General features: G+C 45.2%; 1 protein-coding gene and 1 long non-coding RNA gene across 2 annotated transcripts; both read right to left on the minus strand.

Moving 5' to 3' along the window:
- Positions 1-9011: 9011 nt before the first annotated feature.
- LOC103446151 (uncharacterized) lies at positions 9012-10973 on the minus strand. Its single transcript, XM_029096816.2, has 3 exons — positions 9852-10973; positions 9290-9765; positions 9012-9209 (listed from the first exon to the last, which is right to left on the minus strand). The coding sequence occupies exons 1-3, from the start codon at positions 10840-10842 to the stop codon at positions 9120-9122; spliced, it is 1557 nt and encodes a 518-aa protein (XP_028952649.2). The 5' UTR covers positions 10843-10973; the 3' UTR covers positions 9012-9119.
- Positions 10974-11649: 676 nt separating this feature from the next.
- On the minus strand, positions 11650-12121 carry LOC139195235 (uncharacterized). Its single transcript, XR_011579907.1, has 2 exons — positions 12022-12121; positions 11650-11846 (listed from the first exon to the last, which is right to left on the minus strand). It is a non-coding gene; the product is annotated as an uncharacterized lncRNA (long non-coding RNA).
- Positions 12122-14933: the final 2812 nt, after the last annotated feature.

Genomic DNA, 14933 nt, shown 5'->3' on the forward strand with positions numbered 1-14933 from the left:
GAAGAAGCACCTGCTCAGAAATCGAAGAGGCGTTTGCTTTCTCAAAAGCTAGGCTGCTCAGAGACCAAGAGGGTCGATCTCAGAAATCGAAGAGGCGTTTGCTTTCTCAAAAGCTGGGCTGCTCAAAGATCACGAAGGCCGATCTCAGAAATCGAAGAGGCGCTTGCTTTCTCAAAAGCTGGGCTGCTCAGAGACCACGATGGCCGATCTCAGAAATCGAAGAGGCACCTACTTTTCCAGCCTTGTCAGCACCTGTCACACGCACACTCAACTTTGCGGAAATTATGGGTATTCTGTCGAATACTTCTGGTGAAGTAGAAAGCACATGAATCTTACTGTTCAATCACCCACTTCCCACACGCAACAGTAGCTCATGGGTACCACAGATAACTTTGCCAAAGTTCTCTGCCAAAGTTGAGACACGTGAAGCTTGCAGCTCCCACTACATCGCTCTGACCAAGAAGGGTAAAAGAATAGCAAAGAAACAGCACTAACAAAGTTTAGACACATAAATTTTGAAGGTCTAGCTACCATATTATTACCCACAAGGATAAAGGAACAGTACCACTGCTGGATAATTGGAAAGTCCCTGTGTGTCAATCTCTGTGCTTCGTGGCAAGGTAGACTAGCAAACATGCCCAACCTTTACTCACATTCGAGAAAATACTCCCAACAAGATTGCTTGCTCCAAAATCGAAGAGGCACCGTCCTCCGAATCTCGAGAGCCAGACTCCCAACATGACTACTTTCTCAAAAATCGAAGAGAGGGTAAAGGAACAGTACTATTGCTGGATAATTGGAAAGTCCCTGTGTGTCAACCTCTGTGCTTCGTGGCAAGGTAGACTAGCAAACATGCCCAACCTTTACTCACATTCGAGAAAACACTCCCAACAAGATTGCTTGCTCCAAAATCGAAAAGGCACCGCCTTCCGAATCTCGAGAGCCAGACTCCCAACATGATTACTTTCTCAAAAATTGAAGAGACACCGCTCTTCGAATCTCGAGAGCCAGACCCCCATAATGATTGCTTTCTCAAAAATCGAAGAGGCATCGTTCTCCGAATCTCGAGAGCCAAATCCCCGATAGGATTGCTTGTTCGAAAACCGAAGAGGCACCACTTTCCCAACTTCAAGAGCCGGTTCTCCTTGGATAAAGCTTGTCTGTAATCTTCACACGCAACATTAGCTTTCCAGATACCACAGACCACTTTTTCAAAGTGCTCTGACAGAGTTAAAACATGTGAAGCTGGCAGCTCCCACTATCGTGCTATGACCAAGCAGGGTAAAGGAATAGCATTACTACTTGTTGTTAGGGAGACTCCTATATATGTCGACCTCCATCCCCAACGGACAGGCAGACCTGCAAAAATGCTCAACCCTTCCTCATATCTGAGAGGGCACTCCCAACGAAGCCTTTCGAAATATTCAGCTTTCTTTCCCCCCGATAATACCTCTGCAAACAAGCTATACTAGAGCAAGAATATCTCATATCATCAGGGTTAAAAGCAAGAGTATCCCATATCATGCTTGTTTGTACCATACTTGACCAATCCCGAAACTACCGAGCACCGGCCAACGCTATACTGTCAAGGACCCAGAAGAGTTCCCCTCCGACCAGGAGGCCAATCACTACTCGACACGTGTCAAGATTAGAAGCCAATCAGAGCGCAGCACGTGTCGACATCAAGAACCAATCACAACATGACACATGTCAATGTGACAAAGCTACAAGTTTTTCTATAAATAGGGGTCATTCCCCCACAATATTGCCTAATGCCATTTGTGTTAAGTCATTCACAAGAACTCACTAAATTGAGAGCTTGATCCTTTGTACTTGTGTAAGCCCTTCACTACTAATAAGAACTCCTCTACTCCGTGGACGTAGCCAATCTGGGTGAACCACGTACATCCTGTGTTTGCTTCTCTGTCTCTATTCATTTACGTACTTATCCTCACTAGTGACCGAAGCAACCAAGCGAAGGTCACAAAACCTGACACTTTCTGTTGTACCAAAGTCTTCGCTGATTTTGTGCATCAACATTTGGCGCCGTCTGTGGGAAACGACACTTATTCCTACTCTCTTCAGCTGTGTCAAGCTGGTTTCTATCATTCGTACACTTTCTTTTGATCAGGCATCCCTCTCCAGCATGGGAAGCGAAGGAAGCCACAGCACACAGAATGACACCCCCCTTGCACATAGTGCGAAACAACGAAAGAAGGAAGGAAAACGAGTTCTTCTTCAAGCTAAAGTCGATGAGTTGGAAGCTCAGAACAACAAGATAGCAATGAGGAATGAGGTCCTCCAGGAGCAATATGAGAAGCTCTTCGAGACACTCCACGAAGCTAGGCAAGCTCAGACATGCGAGCTTGTTGCCCCCGTGGAAGTCAACCATCAACTGGGTGCCCTCCAACATGGAGGGTCACATGCATTCGACATAGATATCCCTGATAGGGAATAGATTACCCCTCGACTTGATAATCAACATGAGGCTTCTCTTAACCCAGTTGCTTCGACCCGAACCATGAGAAGTGGAGGGAGACACCTCTTTACTGAAGGGGCAGAAGGATCGAAAGCCGTCTTTCGCGATTGTCGGGATTTCCTGAAGCAACGTCGAGAGAATTCCATCCATATAAGCTCAAAGATTAATGACCCAAGGATTTCTGAGAGACTCGGTCCCCTGCCACGGCCCAAGCCGGCCACCAATTTGGGAAAGGGGCAACAAGTCCCAGAGAGACATGAGGGTACAGGGGACTCAGAGGTGTTCCGACAGACATACCCTGGAAGCCAGTACAGCGAGTCCAGGGAAAAATCACATGCCCTTGATCAAACCTTCCTAATTCCAAGAGGAGATGGAGATTTACGAAAGAAAGCTCCAGTGACACATAACTCCGCTCAGGACCCCCTTGTCCTACAACTTCTTGAGGAAGTAAACAAGTTGAAGGCTGAACGTCAGGCTGAAATACCTGACTGGAACCAACCCAGGCCTGGCCCTCTTACAAGGAGGATCCTCAACACCCCCCTTCAAGCAAAGACAAAGCAAAAGCTTGGCTTGCAACTTTATACTGGAAAAGAGGACCCGATTGAGCACCTTAACCTCTTTGAGTCCACCATGGCATACCGGATGCACACCGACGAAGAGCGATGTCTTCTCTTCCCCTCCACCCTCTCTGGTGGAGCTCTAAATTGGTATTGTCGTCTTACACCTGAGACGGTAGACTCATTTGAGGAATTGAGGAAACTATTTGTTTCCCAACACATTTTCCAAACCGATCGCTTGCACTCTGCAGATGACTTGTACACTATCCGCCAGAAGCCAGACGAGTCATTACGTATGTATGCTGGCCGCTTCAGCCATGAATACTCCCGGTGTGCCGAGGCAGATGACAAGACTGCCCTCAAAGCCTTCACGGCAGGCCTACGTGATTGTTTCTTTAAATACATGATCAATGCCAATACTTGGAAGACTTACTCTGAGGTGATGGCGCAGGCTTATAACCATGCCTCCGCCGAGGCAAAGACATATCAGGAGAAACCCCCTACAACCATCCTTTATCAACAAGTGGGAGGTGGAAGCCAGACTCACCTAAATGAGAAGACCTCGACTTCCCAAACAGCAGTGGCACCTCCCCATGCCTTGCATAATGCTTCACCGAATCAACAGACATATCAATTTCAAGGCAAGAGGAAGGATTTCCATCCTCACCACTCTCCTTTCAGTAAAAAGAGTAAGGGACACTATCCCGATAACCAAGGGTATCGCCACAATAACGCTCGCCCCCAGGCAGTCAATGCAGTGGGTCAAACCCGCGTCAAGATACCCCCTACCCCAAGGTATGAGACATACACGCCCTTGAATGCCACATGCGCGGCCATTTACCCCAGCATAGCTCACCTGATACCAAAACCAAAGCCGAGGCACCCAGATTACACGCCCCCGAATAACGCGGGCACGTTTTGTTGCTACCATGAGCATAACGGCCATGATAGCGAGAAATGTATCATCCTCCGTGATTGTATTGAAGCTTTGGCACGAGAAGGAAAAATTGATCAATTCCTTCTTCACCCTCAAAGGGATAACCGTAACCAACGCCAGGTGAATGTCATATATTCCATAAGCGGCGGCACACCCATATCTGAATCTTCCAATAGGGCCATGAAAAACAGTGAACGAAGTCTGAGGCCTGGTCACCAAGTGTTTCACGTGGAAGACATCAGGGGGGGGAAGTATCAAAAACCTAACTGGGATCCGATATGTTTCTACCCTGAGGAAGAAAGAGGCATCATCTACCCTCATAACGACCCATTGATCGTGGAGGCTCACATAGCCAACTTTGATGTTCGACGAATCCTCGTAGACACAGGGGCTTCGGTCAATATCATGTTTGCCGAAGCTTTCAGGGCGCTCAGTGTAGCTGAACACTTGCTCGATCGCTCGATTTCTCCTCTGATAAGCTTCTCCGGTGATATCGTGCAACCCTTAGGGAGCATACATTTACCCTTTACTATTGGTACAGGCCCTTACACGGCTACCATTACCACTAACTTCCTAGTGGTTGACTGCCCAACGGCATACAATGTCATCTTTGGGCGCACAGGCATCAATGATCTCAAGGCTATGGTATCCACGCATATGCTGTTGATGAAATTTCCAACCCTCCATGGCAACGGGTACATCAGAGGAGATCAGCTTAGTGCACGATCATGTTACAACACTTCAGTTAAGCAACAACACTTGCCCGGACCCAAGGAAACCCTGTCTGTACATGACCAAGTCACAAAGACCAGCCTAGATGAAGCGAACTTGGATCTTCCTGATAGCAACAATCAACCCGATGATCCTCGAGATGACTCTTTCACCCAGCAAGCCCAACCTGCTGAAGAGTTGGAGAAGGTACCTATCTCAAGAGATTATCCAGATCGCATGGTGAAGATTGGCACCACATTGTCACCACCCCTTCGGTTAGCATTGATATCTTTTTTGAAAGAGAACACTGAAGTCTTCGCTTGGTCATACGAGGACATGCCAGGCATCTCTCCCGATGTCATCTGTCATCGTTTGAGTATTGACCCCAAGATCAAGCCGGTGAGACAGAAGCGAAGATCTTATGACGCTGAACGATACGAGGCAATGAAAGCAGAAGTTGAAAAACTCAAAGGCATAGGCTTTGTCCGCGAAGTCAATTACCCGACATGGGTAGCAAATGTGGTCCTTGTTAAGAAAAATCCGACCAAAGAAAGTCTTTTGCTTCAAAAGGTCTTGTGGAGAATGTGTGTTGACTACACCGACCTAAACAAAGGGTGTCCGAAAGATAGCTTCCCTCTTCCTCTTATTGACAGACTTATAGACTCTACGGCCGGGTGTGAACTCCTGAGCTTCATGGATGCTTACTCAGGATACAACCAAATCCTCATGAACCCTTCGGATCAAGAACACACAGCCTTCACTACCGACAGAGGACTATACTGCTATAAAGTCATGCCTTTCGGCCTAAAGAATGCAGGAGCGACTTATCAGAGACTAGTCAACTCAATGTTCGCCGAGCAGATTGGGAAGAGCATGGAAGTTTACGTTGATGATATGTTAGTCAAGAGCAAACATGCTGACCAACACATCACCAACCTATCTGAAACTTTCACTATTTTGAAGAGGTATCGAATGAGGTTAAACCCCAACAAATGTGCCTTCGGCGTAGGCTCTGGCAAATTCTTAGGTTTCATGATTAGCCAACGAGGCATTGAAGCTAATCCCGAGAAGATCAAAGCAATCCTCGACATGAAGGAACCGGTAACTTCAAAGGACATCCAGAGCCTTACTGGCAAGGTGGCAGCCTTAACCAGGTTCATTTCTAAGGCCACAGACAAATGTGCTCCCTTTTTTAAAGCACTTAAGGGAAGTAGGAAGTACATTACATGGACTCATGAATGTGCCGAGGCATTCAAAAACCTCAAGGAGTACATGAGTAAAGCCCCTCTACTCTCCAAGCCCGAGGTAGGAGACATTCTCATTATCTACCTATCGGTATCAGCTTCAGCCGTAAGTTCCGTTCTCATTCGAAAGGATGGGAATATTGAGCGACCTGTCTACTACGCTAGCAAAGCCCTACAAGATGCGGAGACACGATACTCCAACATTGAGAAATTAGCTCTAGCATTGGTCATGTCTGCTCGGAAACTTCGCCCTTATTTCCAAGCACACGCCATCATCGTGCTTACCAATCACCCTCTTCGACAGATACTCCAGAGTCCTGACACGTCTGGGCGAATGATCAAATGGGCGATAGCATTGGGTGAGTTTGACATCTCCTACCAACCAAAACCAGCCGAAAAAGGTCAAGCAGTAGCAGATTTCATTGCCGACTTCACATATCCGGTTGACATTGCTTCTACACCTGAAGCAGTGGCTTCATTACCCCCGGAAGCTCAGAAGGTAGAATCAACGACCTCAGCATGGAGTCTGTATGTTGATGGCTCATCCAACCAACAGGGCTGTGGAGCGGGACTAGTCTTGACTACGCCCGACAAAGTAGCAATGGAGTATGCTCTTCGTTTCAAATTCAAGGCATCAAACAATGAGGCCGAGTATGAAGCCCTTCTAGCAGGATTACGTTTGGCCAAACACCTCGGGGTTAAACAAATTGATATTTTCAGTGACTCCCAATTAGTGGTCAACCAGGTTACCAACAACTTTGATGCTAAGGACAGCTCCATGGCAGCATATCTTGCGCAAACACAACTTTTGCTCAAGCACTTCCACTACCAGATCACCCAAGTTCCTCGAGCGGCAAACAGTCATGCAGACGCCCTGGCTCGCCTCGCCTCAGCTGTGGAAGACAAGATTAGAAGAAAAATTCATGTCGAACTGTTGGCAACACCAAGCACCATGGCCGCAGAAGTATGCAACTTACAACAGGGGGATAGTTGGATCACCCCGATCTATAATTTCCTTGCTCATGGCACCCTCCCAAATGATAAAGTCCAGGCTAAGCAAATTCGATACAAGTCTACCCGCTACCTGATCATCAATGATCAACTCTATAAGCGAGGTTTTAGCCTGCCATACTTAAGGTGTCTTACGCCTGCCGAGGCGGAAATCGTCCTTCGGGAAATACATGAGGGAGTCTGTGGAGATCATGCTGGATCTCGGTCCCTAGCACACAAGACTTTTCGCCAAGGATATTACTGGCCAACACTCCACCAGGATGCCATCAAAGTATCCCGCTCATGTGACAAATGTCAACGATATGCAACTATTCCTCATTCCCCTCCAGAGCCTCTTACTCCTATGATCAGCCCTTGGCCCTTCGCCCAGTGGGGACTTGATTTGATCGGCCCAATGCCGGCAGAGAAGGGCAAAGTCTGTTACGCAGTCGTTGCAGTGGACTACTTCACAAAGTGGGCCGAAGTAGAACCCTTGGCAACCATTACTGAGGCAAAGATAGAAGACTTCGTGTGGAAGAACATCCTTTGTAGATTCGGCATTCCCAATGCGATAGTCACTGACAATGGGCGACAGTTTGACAACAAGAAGTTCAGATTGTTCTGCTCTAAGTTCAACATCAACTTATGCTTTGCCTCTCCAGCTCATCCCCAGTCTAATGGACAAGTTGAGGCCATCAACAAAATAATCAAGCGCACTTTGAAAACCAGCTTGGACAAAGCTAAAGGCTGTTGGCCAGAATTTGTACCCCAAGTTCTTTGGTCATATCGCACTTTATATCGGACTTCAACAGGAGAAACTCCATTTCACTTGCCTTTGGCACAGAGGCGGTTGTCCCTGTTGAGCTCGAGCAAGCAACATTCCGAGTCCAGAACTACATTCAAAGTGAAAATGACAAACAACTCACCCTCAACTTGGATTTAGTCGAGGAACACAGAAACCAAGCTCACTTGAGGAATGTCGCCTACAAGCAGCGCATCTCCAACTATTATGACTCTAGGGTCAAGCTTCGTTCTTTCAAAATAGGAGACTGGGTCTTAAAGAAAAGATTACTCTGCGACAGAGTCCCGAGTGAAGGCACACTTAGTCCAAACTGGGATGGACCGTATGAAGTCATTGGCATCAGTCGCCCTGGCTCTTACACACTTAGAAGCTCCGATGGCAAGACCCTTGGCCATCCATGGAACGCTGATCACTTGAAGTACTACTACAAATAGACTCACGATGTACAAGTGTTGAGCTATAGCCGTTCGGCATCCTATGTAATGAAGGCCATTTGGCAATGAATTCAATAAAGAGGTAATTTAGCCAACTCAGCCCTCACTCTTTTACATTCCTAGCAAAGGAACACTCAAGTGTTGAAACCTCAAAGCAGATATATCCAACACGAAACAAAATCTAAGTATGTGTCGACAAGACTATACAAAGAAAGGAACAACCAAACAATGGCTTATATCCAAACAATAGATCTATTCATACATAGCCAAACATGCATTAATAATAGTGCAAACACTCATAAACACCTAAAATCCAAAACTCTCAAGCTTATAACATGGGCACATGTTATACACACATCAGACTACTACATCCAGAATACATGCAGATAGTAAAGACACTGCTATTCATTCTCATCTGAAGCCGAACCCCTGGCAGTATCACTCCGCGTCCTACCATCATCCTCTGCATCCCCAAGATCCTCTTCACCATGCTGAGTCTGTGCATCAGCACTACCTTCATTATCAGACTCATCTTCGCTGCTAGGATCAACAGCAAGGACAAATGTCTCGCCCTTTCGATGATGCTCATCTATATCTTCGTGGTATTTTCGAAGAATGCTCCCATCATCATAACGATCAAGGACGGCCATCCATTTCCTTTTTTCAAAGCGAGCTTCTTGAGCACAGTAGGGTTTAATAGCAAGATGAAAGGTCGAAGAACTTAAGTATTCTTGCACAGCAGCCTCCCTTTCAGTTGGAATGCTCTTCTCCAGTTCAGAAATCTCAACTAAGGCACCATCCAATTCTCCCCTAACCTTGGATACTTCCAAGGTAGCCACCTCCAACTGTTTTTTAGTTGCCTCAAACAATTTCTTAAGCCTTAGGTTCTCACCATTTCGCCTTTTCAAGCTCTCCATGGTTTCGTCCTTCAGTTGGAGAGCCTGAGTCAAAAGTCCCTTATTCCTTCAGGCCTCGTCCACAAGCTGCTTATTCTCCTTCAGTTTTGCCTTGTACCGCTCAACCTCTTGCAGTCTGTCGTGATACTCGGCCATGACCTGCATGGCAAGACGATCATCACTACCTAAATAATGATAATAAAGAGGAAAAAGTAAGGAAATGACAAAGTAACACTCACATATGAAGACAGCTTCAACATCCGGTCGCAATCCGATTCATCCTTAGCTAAGGGCTCTCCGAGCTCATCGAAGGCGAATCGACGCCCTGCCAAGCAATTGTTGATATCCCCAAAATCCTTTGGCCGCGTGGCAACCCTCAAGTCCTTCCACGGGACACTGCCAGCTCTTTCCTTGCCTTTCCCCTCATGGCGGGAACCAGGATCACTTTCCTGGACAGTGTGATCCATAGTAAGAGGATGAGGCAACAGTCGGCTCCCTTCTCCTGCAACTACGGCAGCAGCATTTTCAACGGCCTCGACTCCAGTCTTCCTAAAGGCAGGCCCCTTAAGGACCCCATCTTGGGACTTAGGTCTAACGGATGGTTCCCCTCGGAACTTATGAATTTTCTTATGCGGTAGGATGTCTTCCGAAGGAACTAACACTGGTGCTTTCCTTTTATGGGTGCTAGTCCCTGTTTTCTTGCTTACCTTCTCCACTGCATAAGGAAAATCAAAATAAGAAATACAACTTTCCAAATAAAGTAAGGAATTGAGCTAAGTTTACATGAAGGATACAACTTACTCGATCGTCCCTGGCTCTCGGAAACTAAGGGTTGGAAACCGTACCGACGAAATAAGGGTCGTAGCTTGCTTAAGTGTCTATCCTCTTTGGGCACCCTCAACACCTTCTCTATGTCAGATAGCTCCTGCCCAAACAGTTGGATGGTGCCCCGCGTCACTACATGAAGCAAAGTGTTAGAAGCAAGAAAAGACCACAACAAATAGCAAATAGTACGAACGGTTGATACGTTACAACCTACAGTCTGGAAGTGAGTAAGCACACGTCGCTCAGGCGTGACACCCTTATCATACTCCCAATCATTATACAGAAAGCACCAACGGTTTTTCCATGTGTAGTATGCCTTTTTCTTACCATACACAATACGCTCTCTCTCACTCCGACATGCACACTCGGCATAACCAGTGCATGATTTTGCTCGGCGCATCTTGTAACAGTAACGCCACTGATGGAAGGAAGGCTCACACAACCCACACTCCATCCAAATGATATAAAATCCAATCAAAGTATCCCAGAAACCAGGATTGAGTTGCCCAGGTGCATATCCGATCAAAGATAACATCTTTTGCAACCACGGATGTAAAGGTAGTCTCACCCCTAAAGTCAGTAATATCTGGGTGTAGAACATAACATGACCCTGGGGAGGCTCAGAAGGCCATTCTTCATCATGTACCAAACGTATCCCTACACTACGAGGGATATTACATGACTGCCTTAGCGCCTCAACCTGCTTCTCATTATCTAACAAGTTATTCTTTAGATGGTCTGCTGTGAACTCAGAGCGAACTATGGGTATGGCATCAAAAACAACCCCCTCACCCAACGCCATGGAGGAAGAACTAGCAATAGCTAAAGTTTGACGGTTGGGAAGATCATCCAATGTTTCTCTAGTACCGGACTCTAACAAAGACCCTGAAGACTCCGACATTGCAGACTCAGACTTAGAGCTAAAGCTAGAAGAGCCCTCATCACTAGAACTTCCAGGCTCTGACATCTACAATAAGAAGAAACAAATTCTATCACTACATGCATGATCAAAACATAAGGAAGTTCCTATATTACCCACATGAAGATGGTGCAAAGCGATGCCGGAACCCTTCTCAATCAGAAAGCAATCCGTCTTCCACAGTCACTACAAAACAAGCAAATGAAGACCGTGTCAAGCGCAAAAAAAAAAAAAAAAAAAAAAAAAAAAAAAAAAAAAAAACAGCTTCATCCAAAAAGCTTCACCCGAAAAGCTTCACCTCCAAAGCTTCACCCACAAAGCTTCACCTAAAAAGCTTCACCCACAAAGCTTCACCCAAAAAAGCTTCACCCGAAAAGCTTCACCTCCAAAGCTTCACAAGGGCCCAAAGCTTCACTTAAAAAAGCTTCACCTACAAAGCTTCACCTAAAAAAGCTTCACCTAGAAAGCTTCATCTACATACTTTCACCATCAAAGCTTCACCTAGAAAGCTTCATCTACAAAGCTTCATCTACAAAGCTTCACCATCAAAGCTTCACCTAGAAAGCTTCAACACCAACGCCTCACCTACAAAGCTTCAACACAAAACCTTGCTCCAAATAAACAAATTTTGTTCACAAAACCTAAACATTTTTTGTTTTACACCCACAAGGGCCCAAAATCTTCCTTCTTATTTATTCACTTATATATGTTCCCAAACATATTATGATAGATCAAATAATAATTCAAAGTCCAAAATTTAGTTATGGACAAAAATACAAGCAATTCACCAGTACTGAAGTTGCTACAAAAACTGGAATCTTCCCCAGCCTAGAAATCCAACAAAGCTTCGCCTCCTTTTCTCTATCAAATTTTTGCAGCTGCTGCTTCTCTCCAATGGAGCTGAATTTTGGACACCCTCTAGTTCTTGAGCAGATGAACAACTTTCAAGAAGGAACCATTTCTGTTTGAGCCACGGAAATTAAAGTGTTGAAGCTCCAAGCATGACAGTCGGATTCTTGCAGATTTCGAAGCTGCTGTGATGTTTCGAAGATCTGGAAATATTTAACCATTAGTTCATTCTGAATTTTTGATATGTTATGAAAGAGACGATGAGGAACAACTTCAATGAAGAAAGCATGCTGATCTGAACAATAGAAAATGGAGTTTCGAAGCTCACAACAAATCTGATGGGTTGACAGAAAAATAATAACCAGTCATTCATCATACCTGAATTTCTTGAGTTATACAGCTCCGAGGGATCTCAATTTTGGATATGTTGTAGTTCACAAGTTAAGGAACAACTTCGCTGAAGAAAGTATGTTGATCTAAGCAAGAGAAAATGGATTTTTTGAAGCTCACAACAGGTCTGACGTGTTGACAGACAAATGATGAACAATCACTCGTCGTACCTGAATTTCTAGAGTTGTACTGATCTGATGGCTCTCAAATTTGGATATGTTGTAGTTAAGGAATTAAAGAACAACTTTCATGAAGACAACTTTGTGATTCGAGCTACAGCTGATGGTCTTATATTGAAAACCAATTCAGGTTGTTAGGGGAAATGAAAACCAATTCCACCAAAGAAACATCATTATGATGTTTCATCATTATGGTGTTTTCATCATTATGATGCTTTCATCATTGTGATGCTTCCATCATTGTGATGCTTCCATTATGATTGTAATGCACCAACGGTTACACCCTCTATCATAGCAGTATGTGTGTGTATCTCCCTATAGTCATCATGTGCAAGACTATCGTAGTCAGATGGCTTTCCATAAAACAGCTACCAACCGTTACACCTTCTGCAATTCCACTTATTCGGGCCTAGCAACCTTCATAAACAAAATATATGAAGAAAAAGTCCGGGGCTACCACTTAGAAAACAAAAGAATGAAGTTTTGGTACTTACGACATGGACTATTAGCAAGACACCTCATTCGTCAACTCCCTCGACTAGAGACTTGGGGGACTCCCACCATATGCTACTACGCCTTGGTACTCAAAAGTTCGTGACTACTCAGTGACTTGGATTTTTCAAGTCTCCAACCGAGAAGTTTTCCTCACTCGGGAAATTAAGGGAACACTACCTCAAACTACATGCTTCACTCACAAAGCTTCAACAATACAGGTTTCAACAAAAGCAAAAATTCAAAGAACTTTATGAAGAAGGCTTTGGTGTATTTAACACAATATGTTGAAATGAAGCAAAGCTTATTTATTAATATTTTCGATAAGCCACAAATATGTACATATACATGAGTCAAAATAAACAAACAAAAGGGAGCCTTCACAAAGGTTGCTTAGGGGAAGTCTCAGCAGTCGGTAGAGCCCCAGAAAGAGAAAGCACCGGAGGGTGGTTATCCGGAGCCTCAGTACTTGACAAAACCCCAGAAGGAGGAGGCATTGGAGGTTCATCATTTGAAGCTTCATTACCAGGTACAACCCTAGAGGACGAAGGCAATAAATGCCTTTGGAACAAACCCACAAACCGCTGATGATCAAGTAAAACCTTACCATCAGATTCCTTCATCTGGTCAAGCTTCCTCTTCATGTTTGTAGCATAGTCATGGGCGAGCCGGTGCAACTGCTTATTCTCATGCTTGAGCCCTCTAATCTCCTGTTTGAGACTCATCACTTCAGCAGCCAATGATTCAACTTGGCGGGTTCTAGCAAATAGGCGTTGGGCCATATTAGACACAGAACCTGCACACTGAACACTAAGAGCCAGAGAGTCCTTAACAGCCAATTCATCAGACCGTTTGGAAAGTAGTCTGTTATCTTTGGGAGTGAGAAGGTTCCTGGCCACCACTACAGCGGTCATATCATTCTTCATCACAGAATCCCCAACGGTAAGAGGACCAGTAGGGGATATGAAGGATGGGCGCCATATGTTGTCTGGAGAAGGCGTGGCTGTCTCTTCTCCAAGGTTCAAGTCAAAACGACGGTCGGAGGGTCCAGACATTTTCAAATGTGTTGAAGAAGGAAGAGGTCAGACAAATCAAGATCTTAGAAGTGCAAGAAATGAGCTTCTACTGGTAGAGATTCAAGTGTGCTGTGGAACTTAATGCCAGCCTCTATAAAAATATGCACTCGACGGAGCTTCAGAAATCGAAGAGGCGTTTGCTTTCTCAAAAGCTGGGCTGCTCAGAGACCACGAGGGCCGATCTCAGAAATCGAAGAGGCGTTTGCTTTCTCAAAAGCTGGGCTGCTCAGAGACCACGAGGGCCGATCTCAGAAATCGAAGAAGCACCTGCTTTTTCAGCCTCGTCAGCACCTGTCACATGCACACTCAGCTTTGCGGAAATTACGGGCAATCTGTCGAAGATTTCTGGTGAAGTAGAAAGCACGTGAATCTTACTGTTCAATCACCGCTCTCCATATGCACCATCAACTCCTCGGGTACCACATATAACTTTGTCAAAGATCTCTGACAAAGTTTAGGCACGAGAATTTCGAAGTTCCAGCTACCCTACTATTACCCATAAGGGTAAAGGAACAGCACCACTGCTTGACAACTGGAAAGTCCCTATGTGTGTCGACCTCCGTGTTTTGCGGCAAGACAGGTTGGCAAGAACGTCCAACCTTTACTCACATTCGAGAAAAGACTCCCAACATAATTACTTTCTCAAAAACCGGAGTAGCACCGCTTTCCGAATCTCGAAAGTCAGATCCTCGACGGGATTGCTTGTTCGAAAACCGAAGAGGCACAACTCTCAGAACTTCGAGAGCCAGATTTCCTTAGATAAAGCTTGTCTGTAATCTTCACACGTAATATCAGCTTTCCAGATACCACATACCACTTTTTCAAAGTGCTCTGACAAAATTAAAACACGTGAAGCTGGCAGCTCCCACTACATTGCTGTGACCAAGAAGGGTAAAGGAATAGCATTACTACTTGTTATTGGGAAATCCCTATATACATCGACCTCCCTCCTCAACGGACAGGCAAACATGCAAAAATGCTCAACCCTTTCTCGCATTCGAAAAGGCACCCTCAACATAACCTCTCGAAATATTCAGCTTTATTTCCCCCCGATAATACCTCAGCAAATAAGCCACACCAAGAACAAGAGTATCTCATATCATCAGGGTCGAAAGCAAGAGTATCCCATATCATGCTTTCTCCCTGTCTTTGT

Source organism: Malus domestica, chromosome 04 (genome assembly GCF_042453785.1).
Source record: "Malus domestica chromosome 04, GDT2T_hap1".
Taxonomy (NCBI): Eukaryota; Viridiplantae; Streptophyta; class Magnoliopsida; order Rosales; family Rosaceae; genus Malus; species Malus domestica.